General features: G+C 42.7%; 1 protein-coding gene and 1 long non-coding RNA gene across 2 annotated transcripts in view; one reads left to right on the top strand and one right to left on the bottom strand.

Annotated features, from left to right (window-relative positions):
- The window catches only part of LOC124184663 (3-phosphoinositide-dependent protein kinase 1), a 335,224-nt gene that overhangs the window by 91,882 nt on the left and 216,042 nt on the right, over positions 1 to 27,300 (bottom strand). Inside the window, exon 4 of the mRNA XM_046574638.1 lies at positions 6,801 to 6,851. Within this exon, the coding sequence (XP_046430594.1) occupies positions 6,801 to 6,851 (51 nt within the window). The remainder of the gene's footprint in view (positions 1 to 6,800; positions 6,852 to 27,300) is intronic.
- LOC124184670 overlaps positions 1 to 27,300 on the top strand; it is a 61,833-nt gene that overhangs the window by 10,665 nt on the left and 23,868 nt on the right. Inside the window, exon 2 of the long non-coding RNA XR_006871234.1 lies at positions 15,125 to 15,278. This is a non-coding gene — a long non-coding RNA (uncharacterized LOC124184670). The remainder of the gene's footprint in view (positions 1 to 15,124; positions 15,279 to 27,300) is intronic.

The raw sequence follows: 27,300 nt of genomic DNA on the forward strand, positions 1-27,300 counted from the left end.
TATAATGCGCGACAGCTGCGGCGGCGGTGGCGGAGAGTTGATGCATTGGCAAGGAATTAAAAAACGCGAATGTCAAGATCAACTGTGCGACGGCATTATGTCGTCATGGAAACCGCGATTAGGAATATCGTTATTCGTCGATCTACTACGAATAATCAAAAAATGTATTACGTATATACATATATAACGATAAGGTTGTATCTGATCAGATTTATTGTTATTCTTACGTTTCATAGCATATTATAGGTAGGCGTACCGCAGCTGGGTTGAATAACAGCAACGCGGGTCGTTGAATCAATGTTTATTCAACCCAGTCAGGGTTAATTCTCGTTGACGTCATTTGTTCAACTCGACTCACATTATTTGTGGTACGCCAAGTTATTCTCTAGGCGAAAATAGACTCGTGCAACTTACGAGTCGTTAAAGATGGATATAAATACATATATATGCGTACGCGTGGGATGAGGATAAACAGCTTTTTTCCTTGTTGTTGTTGTGCGGTCGATTACCGGGTCATGCCGCGGCAATCGGAACAGCAATGGCCAAACATATTTATATTATCATTAAATTTATTCCGCTAAAAGTAGGATTCTCAGAAGAGGGAATTATATTATTATTTTTATTTTTTTTACTCAGATTAATCATAAATTACCATCACCAGGAAATTTGGCACTAGCAAGATATGCCATGAAAAGTTTACGATTTTAAGATCTTTGAACGCTCCATTCAAATTAAGTATGGGAGGACGGTAAATTTTGGAGATGGCACTGCTCTTTATGTAACGAATATTTCGGGTTAATGTGTACCAATTCTCTCAGAGTTTCGCAAATTTTGTTTTCGTCTAATAACAGAACCGCGGGTATCTTCCGTCTTGGAAAAATAATAAATTCAAGTACGGCGTACTTTAATTGCGTAGTTTAATAATATCATTCTAACAAGGAAACGTACGGTGATACACCTTGGAGAATTTTCATCCAAATAGCCGTTCTCATCGCGTAGTTTGAAGAAAATTTCACGGTGTTAACCTGAATTAGAGTCTCGCTCGTTTGAAATTGTTTCACGGCACTGAGTAGACATTTATCCCGCTGTATAAAACAGATTGCCAAAAAGCCGATAACAATCGGGACGATCGGTAATTATGACGTTGTTGAAAAGTTTGGTGTTCAATTTTCCGCCAGTTGGAATGGGCGAGCTTTGCAACGTTCTCCGATACGATCGATTCGCAAAAAGTTCTCGTGGCGTTGTCCGACGCTTTCGCGATCATTCCGAGGCAATTAGCAGCTTTGCCTCGAGAAGAATTTGTTTCGTATCTCTTATCGTGAGATCACGTCGAAACTGCACCACTGGTTTATCCAATTTCATTAGCCGATACTGACGACGTCAAGCGGCATTGATAATATCGAAGATTTGCAAATTTCCGCTACACTGTACTGTCAAGATGAATTCACTTTGTTACAAGAAAGTGCCATTTATTATTGCTTCAATTTCTTAATTGACACAGCTGTTTTGTCGATGTAGATAAAAGGCTAGATAATTTTTTTTCGCCACCGTTAACACGTGTCGTTTCGCAAAAATCGTATCGCGGGGTCCGTCTGCAGTAGCAAAGAAGTCGGGAAATGCCCGACGAATAGTCGACGAAAAAGGACAATTGTAAGAAAAGGAAGCAGAAAAGAAGCGAGTCTGATATCGTCGCGGTCAATCGGTCTGTTCTTGACATCGCTACCTGCCGCTGCGGCAATTTCTCCCGCTGTCTCTTTCCCTCGCGATTACTCGAACTTCTCTCCCGGACAGGAGGGGGTTAACATCCGACGCGAGCGAGCCTTCGGGCGCACTTTTCTTCGTCGAAGCAGAATCGCGCCCGACAGGTGGGCAGGTACGCGTACACCTCCGGCAATCCTCCGGTTCATCATTTTCTCCGGTATCTCCCTCGCGTTTCCGGGAGTTCGCCGGCGTTCGTTTACGGACGGAACCGCTTCTCTTCCTTCCGGCAAGCGATGCCAGGGATCCAGTCGGTCAGCTGTCCAGGTTATACTCGAAGGTACTCCGCACACGTGTCTTCCTCTCGCTTGATCTCTTCCATCTCGTACGGCAGTCGCGAGTTTGTGTGCGAGAATCGTTGATCGTGCCGCACGTGTGCCATGATGACAATCGGGAACCACCTGTTGCTCGACCGAGCCACGCCGCCTCGGGTCGCTTCACGTCGACGTCTCCGCGTAGCGTTTATTTCGGTTCTTAGCACCTACCCAGGTGTTCGAACCTGTGACTTATGCCCTTACCGCTCACCTTCGCTCCGCACGTATGTCCGTATTGCGTTTCGTGACATCCTCAAGCTGTCTTGGTATCACCTGGGTATGAGAACTCCTCGCGCCCTGTAGAAGCAAGTCGAAAACGTCTCTCGGGGAACATTTTTATCGCTTATTGGGTTATCGACGGCAGACGATGGTTCGTTATAGCGATGATTGATCATTTCTTAGCGTTCGAGACGAGGAATTGCGGAAGAGAATTCTTCGTAAGATCCTTGGTAGATATACATATGTAGTTACGTGGGAATCAATGGGAGACTTGGACATTTATGCACCTCGATGCGAATAATCAATCCTGTTACGGGTGTACGGAAGGGGCGTGTATCCTATCAGTTGACTCGATTACACTTCGCGTTCTTTATCATCGGCGAACCACACGCAGAGACGAGGTTTGGGTTCGTTTTTGCGCATACCGGGAATAGTTAACAAAGTGAGCAAAAATTCTAAAAGGTCACAAAGTGGTTACATTATCTCGTTAGACTTGGGGAATTCTGTGGGGGGAACCACAGCGGAATTCCCAACATCTGCAGGACTTGCATCCTGCGGGAGCGCTTTGACGGTATTTTAGGCTCGTTGATAAATACCGATTGTGAGAGACCCGAGACAACCCGAGAAAATATTCAAATTGAAACACTCGCGTCTTGCGCGAGGTCTCCGAATCCTCATCGTGTTCCTCGCATATGCGAGCGGTTTGCGGCAAGCGTGTACGTATTATCTGCGGTCACAGTATTATAGCAGTACGGAAAAATTAACGTTCGCGTTGGAATCAGTGCGGAAAATGCTACTTGCAGCTACCTCTCTGCACGTCTTCGTTGCGGACCGATTGACCGAAGACAGCGGCGATAAGTTGTTGACACCGGAACCAATGACATTGTTTAATTGGTAATCTCAATTTTTGCACGGTTCAAAACACGAAGAAAAAAAAAAATACTAATTAAAACTAATCATCTATGAACTCATGCGGATGTTCTACGATACAATTTGCAGACGAACAACATTTTTTCCGGGTTGAGCAAATTTTGTTATTCTCTTAACGACGGGTATGTAAACGGAGGAATTTTTTGCTAGTGATAAGAACGTCATGCTTTAGAATATTATGATGCTGAACTTATCTCCGCGTGTAGTGCTTTCCGGTGTAGAATGTCTGTTTTAGAAATCCTAAATCATTCCAGAGCATGCTGACAATGTAGACGTCGAAAGAAACACAAGACTTGGTTGACTATGACGAGCAAAAAAGATTGAAATGATCGTTATAGAAGAAATTAAAAAAGTACAATTACTTGCAAAATTGGTGCGATAAAAATGGACAAATACGTCAGAGCGCGTTACCTGCTTTCGTATCAGCTAATCAGTTACAGCTGATGGCAGTAGGAGTACATTGTAAAGAAATTATACATAGGTCATAGAGAACGATATTATTCTCATCCTTGTTATTAAAATTATAAATTTTTTGCTTATCGGTACTACACCTTTAAATACGATGTGGTGATACAGTAAGGTAAATCGTTATCTACTCAATTAAAATAAAGTATAAATATTAATACGATTCTTTTTAATTCGAAATAATCGTGTTTGTTATCGTTAGGCCGCAGTTGTTGCTACTGGCGATATCTCGCAGATGACAACGAATTTGAATTTTTCAAGAAATTCAGAACGTGCGTCGACGACGGGTAAATTTTATTTAAAAACAACCTCCTACGCTTACAGTAACTTATCCTCCGGCTCTTTTCTGTTTTCCCTCGGAAAAAATGTCCTCCTTCTTGGGTTTCCCCTCTCTACAACTGGGTCACAGATAAGAGAGATGGTTTATCTATCATTCGCGTACAGAGTAACCGGTGACTGTGTGTCGAGAAGACACGCGCGTATGTCTTGTGCTACAGTAATACAGCAGAATGGTAAGCTTGAAGCGTTACAGAAAAGTGTCGTATGTTTACCTCCAACCATAGCAATCATTTTTATCGCCTGTTAAGTAAATGACGAAATGGGCTCGTGTTTGAAGAGTCTGCGACACACGGTGTACGTCTTTTGCGTAACGCTGCGTCAATGTTAACATTACATACCATGCTGCACACATACTATACGTCCGTATCTACTCTCGCGGGTAAGGAACACAATTTGAGCTAGTCGGCGCCAATTTTCTATGTATCTAATCCCCGATTTGATAAATCAATCACGATAATATTATACGGACATATGGACGTATGATTACTGTTATTTACCTAATTCGTGATCGGTCAAGAGAATAACACGTATTTCAGAATATCTCTCCATATCCATTTCTCTCCTCTATTTGTTTTTCACTAGGAGAAAGAAATAAGAAAAAAGGAAAAGAGAATGGAAAAACAATCACATCGTGAGGCTACGCTGCTTAGCTACTTTTTATTGCGCGTTACGCGTACCTACTTGTAATGTACCTGTGATCGAAGCCGAGTCTTAGAACAATGAATTACGATATTAATGGCAGAGCTCAGATTGCAAGATTGGTAATAACAAAGAATCCCGGCACCGTACAACAATTATTGCCCGTCGTGCGCATCGTGAAAAAAGTTAATGATAACAAAATTACATCGTATCATGTATTAAATAGGTTATTAAATTGTGTCGAAGCAAATTTTACGCTGTGTGACAATCGCATAATGGACGACTTGTGTGTACAGGATTAATATACACGCGTAGGTGTGCATCATGGGCGCAATTTTGCCGTCACATAACAATTGTTATTTACGCGGAAGCGACGTAAGGCGGTGCCGCATGATCGGACGTACGTTACGGTTACGTGTTGAACCTGCTCACAAAGCGTACAGGTCGGTTATACAGCTGACGATGAGCACAAATGTGTGATTAGTACATTGCATAAACATGTGTGACGAGATATCTACATCGCTGCAATCGTTACTCCACAATCATTTCTCTGCGTGATGATTTCAGCTGTGGGTATCGGGAACAATACAAAACAAAATATCAACAATTCGCTATAGCGATCAAGAGAAAGTGGTAAGCGGAAAACAAATACACGGTAAATTTATCCTTCATATCGCGTTTTATACCAATAACATTGTACGCTTGATGTTGTTTAGAAAAAGAAAGAAAGAAAAGTTATCACACGCAGGCCGGGGGATTGTTTTGATTGGCAAACGAGAGAAGTAAATAAATTTCACGCAGTCCGGGATGAAACGTACGTGCGCGAATATACATACACACGCTCGTGTTCACGTGTTACGTGTTTTTCTGCCCACTCGCCGAGCTGAGCGAATCACGTTGTTTTTGCGACTTCTCTCTTTTTTTTTTTCGCATCTGTCGCAATTACATCACACGCGCAAACGTGTATAATGTGTGTAATAATATGTAATTTATCAGCAAGAACAGTACGCAGCGAGGTTGATAACGCATTTTGGATAATTGTAAGCATAACAAGTTCGAGGGAATTCCAGAAACCGTTTACGTCCGAGCGAACGGATGGAACGGAGCGAGATACCGACGCGTAAAGTCCAGTCTGGAGGTTGGGCTTTTCCTTGTTTCCTTCGGGGAATTCTCGACGGGCGTCCTGACCGTTGTCCGGTCTTTTACAAGCTCGACTTGACATTGGTGCCGTATCGTAAGGGTATCGTGTGTGGTTGACCACCGGAGATAACGAAGAAAATTGCTAATCTGCGGCGATTCTCACCGCCGCATGGAACCAAACCTCTCATTTGCCTGCACGAAGACGTTTGGCGCGTCGACATTTTTTTCCTTAGCTCATTAACAACTTTTTCCTGGTAGCCGATATTTTTAGACCATTCTCTTTTCCTTATTCACTGTAGCGAGCTGGGCGTTTGTACAACGAAAACGTATCGGCAACTCATGTTTTCGTTCAGATAAAAAAAAAAAAAAAAAACAAACACAACAAACAAACAAGAGGTTGAACACTCTGAAATCGGTTTACCTAAATAATTCCGAAATTCGCGAGTCGCGGTACGTGTCGATAAATCTGCACACGTAAATTAATATTAGTATTATTTTTTTTCTTTCAGTCAGGATTTCTACACCGGATTATGAGAAATGCAAACATTGAAATAATATGCATTCTAATGGTCAAAGTATGTTTAACATATTTTTCTTAGATTATCGGAAAATAAATTAAACAGCCGGCCAGTGACAAGTTGATATATGTTTCTCCATTAAAGCGGTATGATTAACGGTAAGATAAACGTTACATATAGTTGTAATTCTCTTGAACAGTAATTTAAATCTGCACCTGCGAAGGCTATAAGTCGCTTTTTTTCGGGCGCGGGATATATATATATATATATATATATACATTATGTGTACACACACACACAGACACACACAATTAATGAGGTATTTCGCCTTTCACTTCGGCCTGCGGGCCGTTTAGCAAAAGTTGAAAGCTCACGCGGTGCAGTATCTTCAACTAAGAGTAATTACGTATACCCCTATTTAGTCGAGAAATATGAGATCCGAGCATATAACACGTGAGTTCGGTTTTGTCGTACTTACCAAATCGGCAAAAGGCGTGACGTCCTCCGTTTGAAAGATGTCATCGGTTATCTGAAAGTGTAGGATAATAGTAAATTGAAGTAACTGTCAATCGGCGTAACTGCAAGGTTTAAACAAAAAGAAAAAAGCGAAAAAAAGAAAATACAGAGACACGATTACGGGTAAAAGTGAATTATAACGAGCGTCAGATTTTAAACGACATATTTGAATGCATCGCGTCGCTTAATTGCAAATTCGCTTTACTCCTTGGGCAATTAATCGCAGTCAATTGATAAATAATTTCTTCACGAGCGGAAGGCAGGAATGCGTAGACCGGATTCCAGGCGTGCCGATCAAGGCCCCTGCAATCAATAACTCTCTCGTTTCAATCCTCAATCGATTTACGTTTCAGCATATTATAATTCCAGTTTTATAATAAAAGTATAAGTATCACGACGCGCACGAATAAACGAGTTTATAAAATATCCAGCTTTCGAACGCGTTACCGACTTTATAATTGGCGTAGTAAATAATTCCTGCGTATACATAACGTATTTTTGCGCGCAATAATCTACTTTTAGCAGTACAGCCCTCAGGGGTTGATTGCAAGATCGGACAACCTTCGAGGAACTTGCAAAAAACATAAAATAAAATGAAAGAGAAAAAAACTACCCTTAGAAATTACGACTGGGGCAACAATTTTGCTGCGTATTTGACTATTTCTGTAACATTTCGTGCTGCGTAGATTATATAAACGTATTTTATGTACTATGTATACCTACCCCTGATGTGCGCGTCTTTTCGAATCGTTAAATGGGTGCCTTTCTCCACGTAGAGCTTTCGAGTAAAATGCGATCGAGTTTTATGGCGATTGCTTGTTAATTTTATTTCTCCGGGCTTTTACGTTACGGCGGAATTCAGCATCGTTCAAAGTGCGATTTCATCGAGTGTGTAACATGTGTACGTATATGCGTGTCAACGTAGGTATGTCGACTTTGCTTTATACGTGGGCGATGCGCGTATGTATAATCTACGGATACATCGACTTGTTTAATACGCTTGGTAACCAACCGCATTCTCTTCAAGAAAGCAGCTCACATTATATATTATTTATAGGTATAGAATCAACTGGATTTGCTCATATTTTACATAAGTTTCTGCAAACGGTAAATTAAAATTGTTTACCACAAATATACAATGATTACGATGGTAATAATAGCAATAATAACGTTAATTGAAACGACGAGGGATTTGTTATTGGGGGATATACCTGGATTTCTCAATACGAGGTCAGTGTTTTCTTACACTTGCCCGATATATTATCACAGCGTAGCGTTTCGTACGTTTAAAGTGATCACTGATCGATGCAACGAGCGACGTCCGCTTCGGCAGGGCTTCAAACGTTTCGGTACAATCAATTGAATACCGCGATAAGAGAAATAATCGACGTCTAAAGTGTGATCTTGCAGTATGTGCAGCACACAACAGGATTATACTGATTTTATTTGAGAAATCGGTGTCAAGGCAACCGTTCAAGGCATCTCGCCCGACTCTTCTATTAATAATTAATTATTTTTGTTTCGCGTGTGCGTGAACCACCATTAGGCACCTGGACTTTGATCTGTTTACAATCGTCACTTGGTAAATTGACGTCATTTTCTTGTTTTTGCTCAATATTATCCCCGCTATACCGTTGACTCGATTAAAAATAACAGAAATACAACTAACGGAGTTTTCTCGGAGAAGATGAAAGGTAAAAACAAAAAGATGCAGAAAGAGTAAGTAAACCATAAGAAAATCAAACAAGCCGCGTGGACTGAGCAGTTTTCGAACCGGTGAAATGCAGTTTTTATTCAAGTCATCTAATTCTGGTTGAATTAACAATATTCTTAGATTACGAGAAGATGATTTTGGAAAGTTTTTCAATATGATTGGCGACGACTTTGGTATTCGAAACATATGACTAGGAAATCAAGGCTAATTGATTGAGCAACACCAGGTTTACGTCGATAATTATTTTTTCTGTCCAATCGATATCTGCCATTGCGAACATTTTGCTTGTTTAGCAACTTCTTTTTCTTTCATTTCTCCAGCGCGAATTAAAGTTTTCGACCGTAATCCGATACGAATCATTCCATGAATTATTCATTACACTTACTTGTCGAAAATCTCTGTAGATTTTTTTTATGTCCCCATTTAAATACCGTTATACCAACGAAATTACCTTGGCAGTTTTTTTCAAATTTTTCTCCAAGATGCTCTCAGTAAATTATATCAATTGTAAGGATCGTAATCATTACTCTCGATAACGTATATCATGTATCGGAGGCTGGTGACGATGACGCTTTACCGAAAATTTGTACATGGATTACCAACAGTTCTTCGCGAACATGCATACAAGTTGGCGAAATGTAAACGCAAACGCCAAATCTTACGATCGGTACATTCGAAGTTGCGGTTTTGAGCTCTCGAACCAAGTGCTTTACATATTATTCATAAAATTGTTGATATTATTTCGTTTAAGCTAGCGAAGTTTTACGCAGGCTGCAGTTTTCATCACTTTGAGAGTTGAGAAAGAAAGATGTTCACATAATAGCTGTTTTTAGTTCTTAAAAACTATGACCTTGTTGTACAGATGCATTAACGAGCGAGTTCAAAGAGTATATTAATAAAACAATTATTATAATCATCTTGATATCTTGATCTCCGTATTTTATAGCTTGATCTAACGGCGGTAAGTGATTAGTAAACAATCAGCAATTGAACCTTACTTTTTTCATTGCTAGATCTGCGTCAAAACGGGTCACTGATCACCAACTTGAACAGATACTGTATCGACATAATAGCTTGTTTGTACTGTGTACAGTGTGACAGTTGCGAGTTAAAGATACCGAGTAGCAATGACGATCTATAATTTTGCGTTAAAAGCATATTTTATTGAACGTCGTTATAAGCTTGCATACATCCGACAAAATGCGATTGGATAATGCGTTATTTGAAAACGTGATCGGAAATGACGTCATCCCAGGTAGATATCAATTTTCTACTAACCTATGCATTCAAGTTGGAGCGTGTCTTCGAATTTATTTTTCATAATAAGTATCTTTGAAACATGAATCTCTTTGTCTGCCCAAATTCGTATTCGTAAAACAGAAAAGAAAACGACGATGAAATCTTTGAATGCCTCTATTGACAATCATTGATACCAACTAATATTAATATTAAAACATTAATCATTTCTTGTGTACAAATTCAAAAGCAAGGTGTTCTTGTCTTTTTTCTAAACTGCCTTCCAATTTTTTTTGCCATAATTCGTGAAAGACCAACAAAAATTTAATGAGATGCACCATGAGTTCGAAGTATCGAATATTTCAAATGTTAGAAAAACGTAAACGCGTTTTAACTCGGACAAAAAAAAAACCTTCGACCTACGAAGAGTTCGAATGATTGAAGTTTTTCTGTATTTGCAAGTTTTTTTATAATCTTTTATTCAGCATACCTTAATGCTGTAGATCTTTGTTCGGAGAAAATGAATTCAGACTATCAGCTATAGCTTCTTTTCCGATCGAATGTTCAGATAGCGTGGTATGCCTCTGATACGTTCATACTTTGTACACCACCGTTGCGTGTCTGATGCGTATTTTTTTACTCCATTTTTTTATCACGCCGGTATTTGACAGGGGAAAGTACAAGCAATTCGTATACTGCGCTTCAGAAATTTCACGCGAATGCGCTGCGCATTTAATAATCCAGCGTTACTCTGTGTACATTTATGGGTATGTATCGGGAAAATACAAGGTAAGATAATTAATTAACCGCAACGGGAAGTCGGGCGCTAAATGGAAAACCGCACGAAATAAAACGGATCTCGGCTACTTTTATGAGAATACATAACGCGCAATATATGTACATGCATATTTATTTATGCATACAGATACTACGTAGGTAAAAATCTACGTTCCAGGGAAGAAATTGATTAAAATTGTACGAGTATCGTATCATATGTGTAACTGCAATGCGGATTCCAGGTATAGTATATTACCTACGACGTTGTCGGTCACAATCGCGTTTCACGTGTAGAAGAAACGATCAGTACTGTTAAGCTGTTTAACAGACATTACAGAAGGGAAAAAAATTGTACGCCATTAAGGTAGAATCGGTATTATTAATATATTTCTTTTTTTATTCATAACTTACAGTACAGTTCAATGGCGAATTTGCATTTTAGGCTCAGATTACACAGACCTTATTCTTCCATTCGGACTTCGTATCGAGTAGCGCGATACAAGAGCCGTAATCTGTCACTGACTGATGTGAATGGGCGAGCAATTACGTATGCTAAGAATCAGGAAACGAGGCTATAGTTGATTCGTAACGCTGATAGGTAGAAAGAACAACTTGCCTACGCTGAACAGAATTAGGAGTGTCCGTTAACAATTGGCCTGACCCTTGACCTGCCGCCTCCTCCTGGAAACGTCATTCCAAAAAGCTTCGCCGTCTTCCGTCGTGGCCGGCCGTGTCGAATTTATCGGCATTGTTAATGAAAAAGAAGAATCCTAGTTTCGCCCGTAGAATCGTTCATCCCTTGTCCTCGTCCCGCGTCATTCTGCAGCTACTTGTTGTTGTTGTTGTTGACACAATGGAATTGGTAGGTCAGTCGGCGTGGGACGGTCATAGCTGTTCGTTCGTTCCTTGGAAGGCTGGCGGGAGATCGGTGCGGTCGAAAACAAGCAAAATCCTAGGAATTGAGACACTGCGTCTTAAGGAAAGATCCCGCACCGCTTAATCCCTCGAAGGATTCCTTCTCCTTCCTTCCTTTGCGCTTTTGCGGCGTTGTAAATTATCAGCTTCGGCTAAACGACCGGTCGGTCGACCCGCGTTGCCTGCTTGTTGTTTTAGGATTCTTTGGTATACGGTTTTAGGGATAAAGGGAGCCTTCCGAGACTCGCCGAAAGCCTCGACGAAGCCGCGGGGGAGGATGAGGATCGCGTGGAAAATAGGGTCGGTCCGTTTAAGAACTTTGACGTGTATTAGCCCAGTCTCTCAAGTGTCTTGAAATGTTTCTTGGAACAAGACGTTGGAACTTAACTAGAGGAACGCTTGTTCTCAAACGTCTCCCGAACACCCTGCGCGTACGTTTGTTTCTCCCGAAAACTTTCGTCATCTCACTCGCGAGCTTAAGTGCACAGAATTTCTCTACCTTGTACAAAATATCATCAGAAGGTAAAATAGTTCCAGTTCTTGGACCGTGGAAATAATTTTTGGCAAAGTCCGATGGCCGTGAAAAAGTTTTATTTTTTTAATTCTTCTTCACCCATTATCAAACTGTCTCAATGATTGCAAGAGACTTTTTTTTTGCTAGGCGGTAACGACTCAGCTAGCATTAGGCACGCAATTGTTTATTGAGCCACAGAACCGGCGACGATCTGACGCCATATTTCATTCGTGCTCCGTTTCCATCACTCCTGTCGATAACTGGAACCCCAATTGCAAAAACTGCATAGATTTCAAGAAAAAGATTGAACGTCAACGATTTTGTTTTCAATAACTAACATCACATCTATGCATAGGCTGAGAAAAATTCTTTTGTAACAGCAGTGGTTTAAAATAAGGATGAAATTTTGAACGATTGGATCGTCGGGCCATCGGTTTGAAACGTTGAAAATTGGTATGCGCACAGGCGCATTAATTGACAGAAAATTTGGTTGGAGAAGCGGACGAAGTGGACATCGGAGAGGGTCCCGTAAGGTGTTTGCACTGTACTCCCGACTTGTTTACTCGTCCGTAGGAGCATCGGCTTTCTCCGGGTTGTGCGTCGGAGCGTTGCACCGATCTCTCGGTGCAAAACGTAAACACCCGCAGGACGGTACGAGACGCGGACCGAAAGTGGGAGGAAAAGGGATCAACAATATCGCCTCCTCTTTGTCCGCACGCGAGGCGCAAAACCGACTCGAAAACAAAGGCAAACAAGAATCGGAGTAATGCACGAGGGTCACGGGTTCGGGTTCTTGCAACTACGCGTCGTTCTCTGGAGGATGGAAAGATTGGAAACACCGTGAGCAATCTCCCAGTGATCTTGAGCGGCGAAGCTGCGAGCGCCTTCGTCGTGACGTGAATTGAATTACCGATGTTTGAAAAAGGAGAGAGGGTCAACAACAATTTTGTTTGTATTAAATTTCAATTTTTTAAACGAATCGGGGATCTTTCGTTTTTACTTCTATTCTCACCTCACGTGCTTTGTGTGTGTATTATAAAAGTCTTTTATTATGCAAATACTCAAATTGGGGGGATTTTAATAACGTAGAAATGTTTCCCCGTTCCACGTCGCCGCTGACTTCCTCTGATAAGTCTTGCTTGTCATCTCTCATGCTCGCGTGTGTAGATCGGACGAAAGATTTTTATATTTTCTTTGTTCGCTATTTCTGTCGATCTCAACTGTAGAATTGTGTGTCATATTTTTTTCTGGTCATTCTTTATCAACACCGCCGATGCAGTTTGACTAATTGTTAGTATGCAAACAAATTATAATTCACGTCGAGTTCTAATTTACGTAATTTTCTTTTTTTTTTTCCCGCGCGACGTAGTTCTTTCAAACTATTACAGAAAAAAAATCTAATTAATCACGTGACACTAACCAAGTTTTACACTCGGAAAATAAGCCTGTTTTACATAATTGATTATCTGCCATGACATGAGTTGCACGACGATGCCTAGAGTCATTTTTTATTCAGAGAGATATGATATTCACGTTACCTTGTTTTCATGCGTTATATACAGTAAACTACAACCGTCCGGAAGAAGGAAAAAATTTAAAAAAAAAACCGTAAGAGCCAAAGAAAGACAAAGATGGAAAAGTAGAATTGAAGATACTTACCAACTAGTTAATATAAAAATGAGCGCCATTGATGAGCAAATATCAAAGTTTGTGATTGACTTGTCCGTAACGTTGTTTTTTTCTTTAATCTAAATCATACAGACGTTGTGTTGTTACGGATAATAAGACATGACCTGTAGTTTTAGCGCGTAGTTCTAGTTAATGCAAAATTGAAAATATTTTCTACCGTCGGTTGTTATATCGCACGATATCCGTATAACGTTAGCGGCACGCGCGCATCTACATACGAGGATATTCGTAACAACACGCGGCGACCGACGCCTATGTAACGAACAAGTAAACACGATGAATCCCGACTGTTTGTTCTACCGCCCGCCGTGTTTTCTCGCTGCATCGATATTTTCCCCGAATTGTTGTTCCGCTGCACCGAGTAACATCAATACGTATGAAATTGCGTTATTATCATACGTACATGTAACGCAGCATACATACGGTACATTCATACGAAATGCAAAGAGGCTTTTGTAACGCAAGGTTGTTTGTCTGGGTCAGCCGACGATATCCACATCAATAGGTCACCGGGTTATTACACTGATCTATTTTATTTTGCGAATTCTCTTCATTTATCTGAAATTTTTATTTATACCAACTCTCGAGATTAATGATATTTTTTCTATAATATTTACCACCGCCAACGAGCAATGCCCGATAACGGCGCCTGACTTCGGTGCGATAATAATAAGTTATACGTGTACACGGAGGAATGGGAGGGGTGATTGAAAAAACCTTCATACCAGATTGTCTTTAAAGATTCCGAGCCAAAGTTCAGAGCTGTTCTCGCCTTTCATTCACGAAATCGCGGCGTGTCTCGAACTGACAATGAGCAGATAAAAATGCGCCCTTATTTTACAAACTGGAGCAGATTTCTGCCGCACTGTTGCGACATCCCGCGTTAATAATACAACTTCCAATTGCGGGTAAAAGAAGCAAGAGTGAAACTCATTTATTACGACATTGATCGTACAACTACGAAAAGAACGTTAAGTCATTTTCTGCTTTGGTCAAACAATTTTGTTATCACTCACGCATAGACTGCAGAGAAAAAATTTGTTGCTGCATTGGCAAGAATTGCTTTTGCAAGCATAGCGAGATTGGTTTCCGAACATATGTTTGTACACATGTACGTGAACCATGTTCCGAGCTGGCAACGAATTCGATTGTCTACGTAGTTGCGAAATTCTGGCCAACGCGGCAAAAACTTCTCGCTTGTCAGTAGACTGGCGTTATCTTTGCCGGACCGGCGAAACTTTTTTTCCCCGAACAATCTGGGATAGTTAATCCGAATCTTTGATCGGTCATCTTTTATTCGGGGGTGAAATATCCGTTTTCGTTTGTATATATATCTTGTAGGTATCGACGATTATCGCTATAATTATATGTATGTATATCTTTGAGTTCTCCAAACGTATTTCACGAGCTCCGTTACAATGTACTTTTTTTCTGTTTAAAGATACGAACGATCGTTGGACCATTCCGCAAACACGGAAAAGGGAACATCTACCCCGACACAGAAGCGTACAGCTGCAATTTTCTTTCCGAAATTGCTGAACACGATGACGACGAGGTGACGAACATACACAACTTGAGGCTGAAGCACGATACAGGTATGAATTTGAACCGTTCAGGCATTGTTAGTTTCCCGTTAATCCTACTTTAAATACCTATCAGAAATTATCCGCATCCGCGGATCATGAGTCAAAGCATTTCCCACACCGTAATAAACAAAATTCCAATGTGCGTGAGTAATCGCAGCGGACTCAACGGGCCGTTTTCCTTGTGCGGTCGATGAGTAAACAGTTATTTATTGCGAGCACCTTATCCTCGGCTGTGAGGTGAACCTTGTTAACCCGAGGTGTGAACTAGCCGGTAAGTAGAGTCGTTGCAACGAAGGCACGCGTCTCGACGGAATTTTCGGGAATACCGAAACTCTGCAGATTTTACCGGTTGCATTCCATTCCGCCTCTCGAAATCCCCAAATTCCATCAGTTTACCGCAGCTCGAATATCGCGTTGCTCGCAAGGCATTCGCCTCGTCAAAGAATTGCTTCTTGGAACGATCTCTTTCCCCGATTACCTGGAAATTGTCGAAAGCTACGCGTAGGTGTATATCGGGTATCGGAGCTTTCGCGAATAAGCTACAAGGAATGAGCACGCGTGAGAGGCCTCGAGTTTCGTGCAATGTTTACAGTACAGCGTCGATTCTGCACGATTTATCGTTTGTGATTAAAACCGGAAATTGCGTATAAGCACGGGGTGCTCGCGATTACATTTTCGAGTCCGACACCGAGCCCCTGGCCTTGCGGCTGAATTACGACACCTAATACCTGCTGAACTCCGAACGGATGATTAGCAGCAAGCTTTTATTGCGTAATACAGTATTGCACAGCTCGCGACAGTTTTCGCATTACCAGGTTCGCAACGTGCATAAGAAATCCAACGAATTTACAGCGCCTGTAAGGTGTGTGTGTATATATATATATATATTACATGTATAATACCTGCATAAGTGCGCGCTATCAGGAACGGTATAAACAAAATACAACGTACAATATAGCGCGGCGTAAAGCGTATCGCGAGTGTTATATAAATTGAATACAAACATTTGCCCGTGCTTTGCAGAGTTGTTTCATCAACTCCGCGTAGAGGGTTTTAAGATCCCGAGGGTACGGCGAGACCTCGATCCCCCGGGAAGGCGTAACAATGCGCGCACAACTCGACGGAGAAGATGGAAGACGGGCGGGCAGGCAGGCATCGGTGTGCAAGGTAGTAATTATGGAAAATTAAACGGTGGTCATTCGGTTGATAAGCGCGCGGTTGGTTCGCGGTTCTCTTGATGTATTTATAAAACATATCAAATATTTGACCAACTCCTGGAGTTAGGCGGGCATACACACACCTATTACACAACTGGTAATTTGTTATTTCGCGATTAGCCGGGCTGCAACACAGCCGTCGCACTTTTGAACAGGCATTATAACACGACATGTTTCACGGTTATGGGGAGTCTTCGAAGATCGATCGTTTCGAGAGGCGGAAGAAAGTCGATGTCATTTTGATCGTGCGATGAACGAAAGAGCGCAAACTATACTTACCTGTAATGTTCAGTTTCACAGAGGATATATATGGCAAATATTTAATGGAGCGCTGGCGCACCGTCATCTTATACTGCCGATGAAACTTTCCGGTCGGAAATGTTTACCCAAGATTTGCCAAAAGTTAAATTATTATTAAAACTTTCTCGGGATTTCTCCCACATTCGCCGTCGCGCGGTCTAGACTGTAGGCTTTTGAATGCGGTCTGCTCTGCGTATATGTATACTATACATATATATATAACGTTGGTTTCGTTAGCGCGCGCTGAACATGGACCAAGAAAACGGTAGAGAAGAAAGAGAAGAAAAACGAAATAGCGAAGTAGAAGTTGAAGTTATGCTACTTAGCGAAGCCTGACTGCGCAGACTGTGCGAAAACGCTCAAGTTAATACTTCCAACGTGGGATTGCCTAATCTTGTTTATGTTTGATTGTCGGTCAAATTGTTTATCGTTAACGTAAAACTTCCTGGCAAATTATTCGGCCCGCGTATTTTCTTCTCGCGATCTATTTAATTAATTAGGTGAACGCGTTAGCGGGGCGGTAGTTTTTCACCCCAAAGAGTTCCGATTAAAGCGAAGAAAGCACAGTATACGAAAAATTCTGCGACCTGAAACAATTACACTTACGTACTATTGATATTGCACAGAATATAAATATTCCCTGTAGTCGATTGATGTGCAAATATAATCACGTAAGTCTGAAATCAAAAATAGAATTTAGTGTAAATAATATTGGAGATGAAGATACGACGAGAGAAGCGATGCCGATGAAAAATGGCACGTAACCTGTGCATGCAACAATAATTTAAATGAGAATAAAAATTCTCTCCGAGTGTTGAGCGGTTACCGAAATTTACGCAACGTCTTCATGGTATAACGTAAAAATAAATCGCTCCCAACTAGCAAACTTACCATCACAATAAGTACGAGAATAACGAATTTCTTTTTTTATCATCATAATGGCGAGTCTATGCAACCTTTGTAAACTATTCACCAGAGGTCATAAAATAACTGCACCTAAATAGTTGAATAATCGGGGATTCGTCGCGGCGTGTGCGCCTAATGGTTCAAGGATGAAATTCTACGCGCGTCAAGCGGATACATCCAAGGTATTGGAAATACCGCTGGTCTACCGATGACGATGAGGCTTCAAGGAGCTAGACAAAAGGTTGAGAGCGAGTGGGTGCGCAGACAAAGCGCGAGTTAGGATGAGTTGAGAAAGAGTGAGACTGTGAGAGAAACAGACGTAAAGATGCGCAGGTATTTTCTGCGAGGCGTTTTCTCATCGGCCAACCTGAACCGCGGTTCCAATACTTTATCTTTTTGTCTTTACGTACAAAGTGAAACACGCACACGTGTGCGTATACGCATGTGTCGTACTCACTTACGCGGGATTGTCGAGACTATAATTTTTCACCTTTTTTTTGGCTTTGGTACCGTGAGACAAACGTGATAAATTCCCGCGGTCGCGTGAGCCGAAAATTGCAAGGCCCGATCGGTGTCTGCGACGCATTGATCATCTCCGTCCTCGTTGTGAACGGACCCTAAACGCGAGACGGTCGTTCATTCACAAGAACCCCTGCGGGCCCCCGGACCGTTTCACGACGCATTCCTTCGCCAAGACCACCAAGCCTTTGGCCTTCCATTTCCTCCACGCCGATGCAGAATGCAGACCAAACAAAGCTGCCGTCAGTGGTGGTCAACTTTCGGAGGGAAAGTGTAGCGCAGACACGTGGATATGTGGAGTGAGTGGGTCTGGAGCTGGAAATTCAACGGTCAATGATACTCAGTTGCGCGATAGAGATACAAGACTGTCGAATGTCGATAGAACTTGCCTGCTCATTTTCGAACACGGCGAAACAGCTTAGGGTGTTTTCCTCATTTCGGGTAGGCAGAGAACGTACGTCAATATTCCATAGAAACAAGTCGAATCCGTTGCATTCCGGAAGTTTATTAGAAAGAGTAATTGGGTGAATACTGCGTAGTTTGGGCTAATAACTCGTAGCTACTCCCCGATCGTCACTCATTCTTACTGTAGCTCGTTGTCTTGCTTTGGGGCAATTGCGGTTTGTCGCGTACTCGCGTTAATGTTTGGCATTAGGATGTTGATAGGACGACGAGTCTTCTCCTAGCTCGAACAGTTTAAGACTTTAACGCAACTTGGATCGGTGTGGGCATCTATATAGACGCCGGATGAAAGCCCGATTCCATGGTGAAAAACTTGTTAGTACCGTCGTGATGAGGAGATATTCCGGATTGCGAAAGGAGGACTATTTCGCTCTATCAATTATTCGCATTAACCAAATTCTCATCGACGCGATATCGGAATCTGATCACATTTTGCATACGTATTATCGTGTAATTTCTGATTACATCTCTCAAAAACATATCCTGGATTTTAACGATTGACATTATAGCCTGATCACTCCTCATCTTCCAACCAACCGTTCGTACGACCAACACGTGCCAACGTAATTTGATATGGCCAATGTCGATTTTATGATCGTAATCAAAGATCAGTTCAACGAACTCCTCATCTGTCGAATTTTACTGGCAGAACGAGACTGGATAACGGCCTAATCCTTTTCGAAACGTGGCGACATTCGTTGGCTCACCAGGATAACAATCTCTGAACGAAACATCGTCCGAATCCCGACACACAGCCATTTGGAAGAAAACTATTTTATGGTGTTATTGCAATTGCCGTATGACCGGAAATAATCGACATTTGACTACAGTCCCACGCTTTACAATCGTTCAAAGACCGATGATGGACGAATAAAGCGGTATTAGGATTCACGGTTGAATGTAACGTGATACGGATTAAGCAGAACTTATCGTCAAGGTATGTTATACCATACCCAGTCTTAGGAAACAAGGCATGTTGATTAGCTCATATTGTGTAGGATTGAATATTATTTGGAACAGAAAAGTACCGTTTACCACTCGTCATGGACCAACGCCAGTGAGTAAACCATGTTTGCGCTCAACGTTGGGGCATTATGTTCTCGGTCTTATTAACCGGCAACCTGCTGGCAGTGTCTTTTGTTCGGTGGCCCAAGTTTCTCGGCATTTCGCCTGCTCGTTCGGCACCAGTTGCCATTTAGTTTCTGTGCCGGTACCTCAAGCTCTGTACGCAGAATCCGGTTGGTCCCTCGCGGCTCCTCACGCTGTGGACAACGAAGGACCTGACGAGCAGGAAATGAGCTCTCCTTATAATGGTAGAGTATGGAGGATGCTGCGCTATGCGGCTTCGCAAAACCGATTCTCGGAAGAAAAAAAACAGAGGATAAAATTCCATGAAACCGAAGTCCGAATTTTTTTTACGACACTTTCGGTCGATAACATTCCACACTTTCCAGTCCCAGGTCGCACAGTCCAGCGGAGTTACTGTCGGTCGAATATTCGCCGAAAGGCAGGTTGTTATCAACCATTTCTCTGTTTCATTTCGCCACTTGGTCATATTGATACTTACCTGAGAAAATTGAACGTTGAAAAATTAACGAGGAACAAAGTGCCACCGGCAACAGGAGGCCAAAAACTGTTGAAGAACCTTTATTCGACTTGGCTTTCTATAGAGAAAAGAAACAGCCGACGAAGGAGGCGAAGATATAACCGAGTAAACAGAACCTGGGCCATCGAATGTTGACTATTTGCGTGCATACGATTGGTTATCTAGAGCGGTGAGCACTGCACGCGTAGCGTAGTTGCATTCCATTTTCGAGATTGACGCGTGAGGCCCTCGCAACGCCATAGATTCCGGAAAGACGACGGGGCCGTGTGCTCGTATATACGAGGCAAAATTTTACCTGGTCGTCACCTTTTGTGAATGGGTGAGCCCGCACCTCTCTCTCTCTCTCTTTCTCTCTCTCGGATATGGGCCCACGCCGCACGACACCATAGATATTTCACGGTCACCACCAGGAGCGTCGTGACCTACGGAGTTTTCGCCCGAAGTAAACACGAGACTGAGTGTTTTCGGACGGCTTCTCGCTTAGCCGTCGCATTCCATTTGCCCCGGGTCCTTTGAAAAATTTATGTGTGAAAATTTGGTGTTATTTATCCTTTTCCCTTTTCACTCTCTCTTTCTCTTTTCCTCTGTCTGGCCGCGCCGACGCGCCCGTTTCAGGGCCCTTGCAGGTCTACGTGCCGGGCCCGACGAGGGACCCTCGGCGTGTTATTTTCTGGAATTTTGGCGCCAAGACGGCGATTCGCCGCTTTGTGTGGGGCCATTCAAGACATGGAGTGGACTAAACTCGTTTCTGAGATTTCCCACACGAGCGTAATTAGTCAGAGGTACTTAGGCTGGCGGGGAACGAGCATGTTTTTCAAGCGGGAAAAATGCAGCCCTGTGTAGTGTTGTACGGGGCGCCTCCGCGCTGCAACCATTCAAATGCTAATAAACGTTCCAAACTAATTAGATGGCGACAACGGGACGTTGGGCACGTGCAGCACAAGGACTGTGCACCACGATTACTTACGTACTGGGAGGCCGGCACGGCATATAATTATATGCAAATTGACATAACCTACGTGTAAATAAACACGGCTATACCGTATGTGTATATCATATACATATACGTATCTACGTACGGATATAAGTAGCGTAGTATACAAGTTTCAATAGCTTCAAGGATAATGGAGCGAATCACTGCAGCTCGAGATGAAATTAAAAAGTACCGATTTCACGGTATCAATTGTCTCGATTTATCTCTTTAGCGAATAACATCATTTATCTCTGCGAGTATCATTTGCCGTTTTTCTTTTCTTTTATTCCGAAATAAAAATAAAATCTGTGGCGTTTATTTACCGAAAACATGGCAATTTTAAAAAATACGCGAGGACATAACAACGTCTATGCGATACTACGAGAGGGGGGAGAGAGAACATTCGAGTTCCTCAGCCCTGTTCAAAGACCCTGAACTAGGATTTTGGCCCGGAGGCCTTTCGAAGTTTTCTAGTTGAATGGGCAGAGCAGGTAAAATCCAGACACAAAGACACGCCGACATTCCTCGACAGCCCCCGAAGGAAACAATCTCGATAGCTTAAGAACCTGGGTTTTCCGTTACCCGGCGCCATTGTTAAGCAATGAATTTTCTGGAAACGCATTGTGCTTATGACTTTGACCAGTGTGCAGCTGGTTACTACGATGCATACGCGTTGCACTTTTTTCTGTGACATAACCATTGTAAACGCTTGAGCGTCCGACTGTCCGTATATAATACTAGCAGCCAATAAATTATTTATAAGACTGAGCTGGGGATGAAGCTTTGTTAGGAAAATCTTAGCTCTTCCTTTGATTTATTAATAGGAATTGTATAATTTCGTTATACCCTGTAGGCTCGCACAGGGTACAATTTGAGAAAGTAGTTATTACAAATTCTAATTGCTCCAGAAGAGAGGTGCAGGATATCGCGTAGTCATCTACCTGCCTGCTGTCCTGACCACTTTTATCTTAGGTAACAGAACTCGGTTTATCAGAGCGTCGTATCGCGTTACACTTGGTCAAATCTGTCAAGATTCGTTGCAGTCGTCACAATACAATTTGCTGTTCGGACCCTGAAATTTTTGACAAGTACTTGTTGCAATTACAATAGTCGGAATAACAAATAAAGAGAGAGAAAAAAAAACAACAGTATATCACATGATAATCTCAGTCACCGCAGTCAACAAATAAGGCAATAAGCATACCAATCATCCTTCTTCATGCGCGTTTTGATTTAATTCGCGATCACTGGTTGATTATGTCAAGTATCTCAATGGAAGTTACTTCGTTTATTATGTAATAGAAATCGTAATGATGTTCACATAATACGTGAAAGTGAATCAATTTCGAATGGATAAACAGACTCCCAACAGTTCGTCCACGGTCGAATCGAATCTCCGGATTTAATTCGGTTCGGGATAGCTTTATTATACCGCTGAAAGCTAAAGCTTCACAACAAGATGTTCTACCTCTACATCGATTAATTGTTCTTCGCGCCGTAAAGTCGGTCGTTAATTCGGCTGAGAGGTTACAGCCAGGTTTGAACGGCAGGAATTTTCCGATGGCACCTGTTCGGTCATCTGTTGTTATTCCAGAGATTTGAAACCATCCGCTGACTTGATTTTGAAAAATGCATCCAGTCTTAGAAAAGAGACGCGAGACGCGTGAGCAAGATGATTATATATTTTAACGAATGACGTATCCGTTACTCCGTTATACGAACTCTCAGCAGATTGATTGCTGAAACGGTCAGATTGTCGCAAGATAAGATATAAACGTCGTCAGCTAATTCAGGAAAATTCGTTTGGCATTACAGGTTTGGCCTGAAAAGAAACTAATCGGCCGAGTATCGTGCTCTCCCTGCTTTTACTATTCCTTGGCGCCTCGTTAAGAGTAGATTGGTGTTCGATTGTCGCGTCATTTATCAGGCATTAGCTAGTTAGTGGTGGGTTTACTATACCGAGTTGCATTTACGTTGATTGAAAGTGATACGTGGCGTGAATTGTGGTCGAATTTCGCCTAGGCATAGCTGGTAGGTTCTATCGGCGTTCCTCACTTGCTGCAAGGAAAACAACTCGTTATAAACTTTATACCTAGCTTATATCGAGGATAAAGGTTTATTACAAAGTAATAAAAGTTCATTACAACCCAGTGAATAATTTATTGCCTAAACTCCGGCAAACCTAAGGTGTACCTGAGCTCGGAGTCTATAATAATGTGTATCTGGCACTTGGTAATAAACTGATACAACTCAAGTCGGTTACTTGTAAGTTATACTAACGCGTGTTGTAAATTCTTCAATCAAGTGGATGCTGTATTCGATTTCGATTTCGTCTCAATGTTTCTGAACATCCCAATCCACGGATCGCGAACCCAAAAAAATGAATAACAGCCGTATTCTCCATGCAATTCTTAACAAAAACACACCAATTCATTTTCACTTTACGCACAAATGTAGTTTTTTGTTTTTGTCCAGAATTGCATGTGGAACACGGCTGTTATACCTTTTTTGCGTTGCGATGTACAGCTTTTGATAACAGCCAAAGTAGAAGACACTTGACCAAGTCGGTAAGGACTCACTGCAGTACCCCTTTAAACGTAACAAAAACATGGAAAACAAAATGTTGGTCAGGGGTAAAAAATTTATCGCCTATCACGTCCTGTCCTGTCCTGTCACCGTGCAGAAAATGTATGTAAAATAGTTTTTAAAAACGTCTCAATTCGAGCTCGAGAAATTTGCGATCCACGATCTCATGGAATGACGAGAGGCGACCGAGGAAAGGGAAAAGAGACGCGGTATGTATAGAGAAACGTGATCCTGGAGATGGAATTCGTTTGTTCGGTTGGTCGGTCGGTATTGGCAGGACTTCGGCCAGAAGAATTCCTCTCGCGATGTGATCCGCAGGGGGTTGCTCCCTTTTCATCCGGCATACGTACGAAGCGCACACAGAGACGGAAGCCGACGTACTATCTTGAGCGCGTACACATGAGCCACGGGGCAGCAACACAGTCGGCTAAAGTCACGGAGTGCAGCGGAACGCGAGAGTCTAGACAAGATTACGGAGTGCTCTCGGGCTTTGTGTTGCGGCTGTATGGGACACCGAAATTCTTCCTCCGCGGAGGTGGGACGCCCCCCACGGCCCCCGCCCCCGCCTCCGCCTCCGATAGCGCATGACGCAACACCTTCTCCGTTTTCCGTTTCCGGCAGCACCGTAAACGCACTGCACCCGCCTCCAGACTCGCTTCCCGCTGCAAGCAAGGATCGCTCGTATTGTCGCAGATCGTTTACTCGAAGTCATTTCCGGCTCGGCGATTACGCCTCCGTCGCAAACTCTGAACGCCACCTACGACATCCGCGAAGCCTTTCATACTCTGAAGCATAATCCGTACTCCGGACGAACGCCGCCTGCGATTGGGCCCTCGAATTTTTCGCTTCTTTTATCTCGTCCCGTTGTTTGATCACTTCAACCTACCAAAAGCGTTATCTGATTGTGGGATGCATTACGTTTAACTGCGTCGTAGACGCAACTACAACGCAGTTTTTTTTCCTACATTTGTTGCGATCAAACGCGGTGCACAGACTCGAACTCGATAATATCTTGTGTTTATTTTTTGATAAAATTCTTAAAACCAATCGTTAAATCGTCGAGCTTAGGGTAGAAATGTACGCGAGGAGCGAAATATGGCCGATGTTCTTTCCCGAGCACAATGATCACCTCGCGACGGACCGCGCGATCTCTAAATGGCAAGGACGCAGTCATTGTGACGAGCGCGGTAACCGTCAACGATAATCGTGAATCCCACGCCGTAGCTATTTTCGGATAGCTCTGTTGCAAAACTAGAACGGCCTGGAAATTGAACAAATTGAAAATAAGCATAAAAATAAAAGAACTTTCGACTCCGTTCCGCACAATTAAATGCACGGCGGCCTCTCAGTGTCTCAGTTCAGCCTAGCTGGGTGGCGAGTCAAGGCAGCCAAAGCGCTAACTCAATTCGTTAGAAAGATATTTCTATTTCCAGCTTAGACGGACGATGATATTTATGACCTAATAATAGTCCCATATGCTAAATATTAGTTACTCTATGCCGGTCCGTTTAATAATTATACGCCTACGTCGGGGGACGGAGGCAGGCGCGAACAACGAAAGGGCGGAAGTACGTTTCGAAACAATTTCTACGGCGACAACGTGACGTTTGTTTATAACCGCCGCTGGCGATAGTGGGAACCAGGCCAAGAGCACCGCGTGCCCGACGTGCGACATCAATCTTTCCTTCGGTCTCGTGTTCGTCCCGCTTCGCCTACCTGTCTTTCATATCCGTTTATATCCGTACCCGCCTTATTCTGCGCTCGCCTTGTCCAGAGAGATCGGAACTGCGCAGCTTCGATCACCTCGCCTGCAGCATACCCGGACTCCAGAGCTTATACGAATTCACAGCTGCGTTTCGGCAGGGCGTCTTCATTTTCATCACTTTGGCGGAAATTTTTTTTCCAAAACTCGCTTGGAAAGTTCGATCATCGAAGCCTGTGGAGCGTGCGTAAAGTAACCCATTTCCAAACAGTGCGGTAAAACAATGTTGGCGTACGCGCACAATCGAAATGCCACACTTTACACACCGAGGCTTTCTTTGGCGCATGCGTACTTTCGAACAATTCAATTTTGCGTACCGTACCGTTGACCGTAAGTTAACTAACCTCAATTTCACGCGCTGTCAGCGGCACCTTCGTTCCTTCTCTTCGTTGGTTCACAATCATCGAAAATCGCCCACTTTTCGCCCCGGTAATACAATATACTATTTTAGTGGGATTTTTGAAACGTGCTGCACGTGCAGCACGCCATGTTAACGTATAGAAGAAGATTGCCGAAAATTTGCATACTGCGATGAGAAATTTGATGCAATCAGTAAGCAACTACGCGAGGCCTGCCGTCGTAGGAAGTCGAGAAAATTTGTAAGAGCTGACCGATTCTTCTCACGTGGAATAGCCAGCATGTACCTCATATACATCTCCGTGTATAATTGCAATCGTTGCAGTTGCCGCAGAAAGCGAAGTAGGTAACACGCGGATATACATCAGACATCAGAAATCAGACACCAGACTCACCAGTCTGCCAGAAGAGGAAGACGAGACGAGACTCTGGCTGGCAAGGGAATCTGCTGGAACAGCGTCTGGCGTTATAGAGATAAGATACGTCGCCGCCTCCTACGTGCCATGACCCGGCACGGAACGAGGAAAATTAAGACGAGAGGTGGCGGTGCCTGTCAAAAGACTGATGACTGGGTCAGAGATGATTCCAGGACAATGTAGGCTAGTTTAATCGGCCTGATTCAGTTAGAACTGAGAAGACTCGTGTTTGCGTGTCTGACGTTCAGATAACGCGAGGTTAGCGAGATCGTAGAGACTCCCGAGCATCGGGGGATCACTTGCGAATTTGTTACACAGATAACGGGGGTTATGGGGCTCAGGGTTATAAACTGCGAATAGAAGGGGAAAAAGATGAAAAGCCGCGGCGCGGAGCGTCGGAAAATATGGCACAGATGTTAGAAGACAAATATTTTATTTCTTATCAAATTTCTCGCTAACGGGAATTGATGGTCTTAGTATTGCATTAAGTCGGGTGGTGGTAAGAATTTTTTCTTCAAAACTGTCACGGATAACCGTGAAGCGGAATTCACATAACACTCGTCCGTTATTTCTAACGCTGGGAATTTCTCCGATTTCCTCGTGATTGTTACTGGCATGTCATACCTACGTCTCACGTTCAAATTCTTTCAGAGCTAGATAAGAGTTCAAGTTGTTAAAGTTCAGCGCTCCAATCACTTTCAAAGTTAACAGAATGAGAGAAGAGTTTGAAACTTGCAGGGTGGGAGTGGATCGAATGTCATATTCTTCGTTCATGGCCGAGAAATATTACGCCGATTGCGATATTCAGTGAGTTCAATTCTCACGTTCGATGGTGCAGTGGAAGCCAAAACCCAAACTAATTGACAAGCAAATTTCAAATTTCAATTGACGTAATATTCCGTTTCGTGAGAGCAAATGGAGAAGACT

This window comes from Neodiprion fabricii, chromosome 6 (genome assembly GCF_021155785.1).
Source record: "Neodiprion fabricii isolate iyNeoFabr1 chromosome 6, iyNeoFabr1.1, whole genome shotgun sequence".
In the NCBI taxonomy this organism is placed as follows: Eukaryota; Metazoa; Arthropoda; class Insecta; order Hymenoptera; family Diprionidae; genus Neodiprion; species Neodiprion fabricii.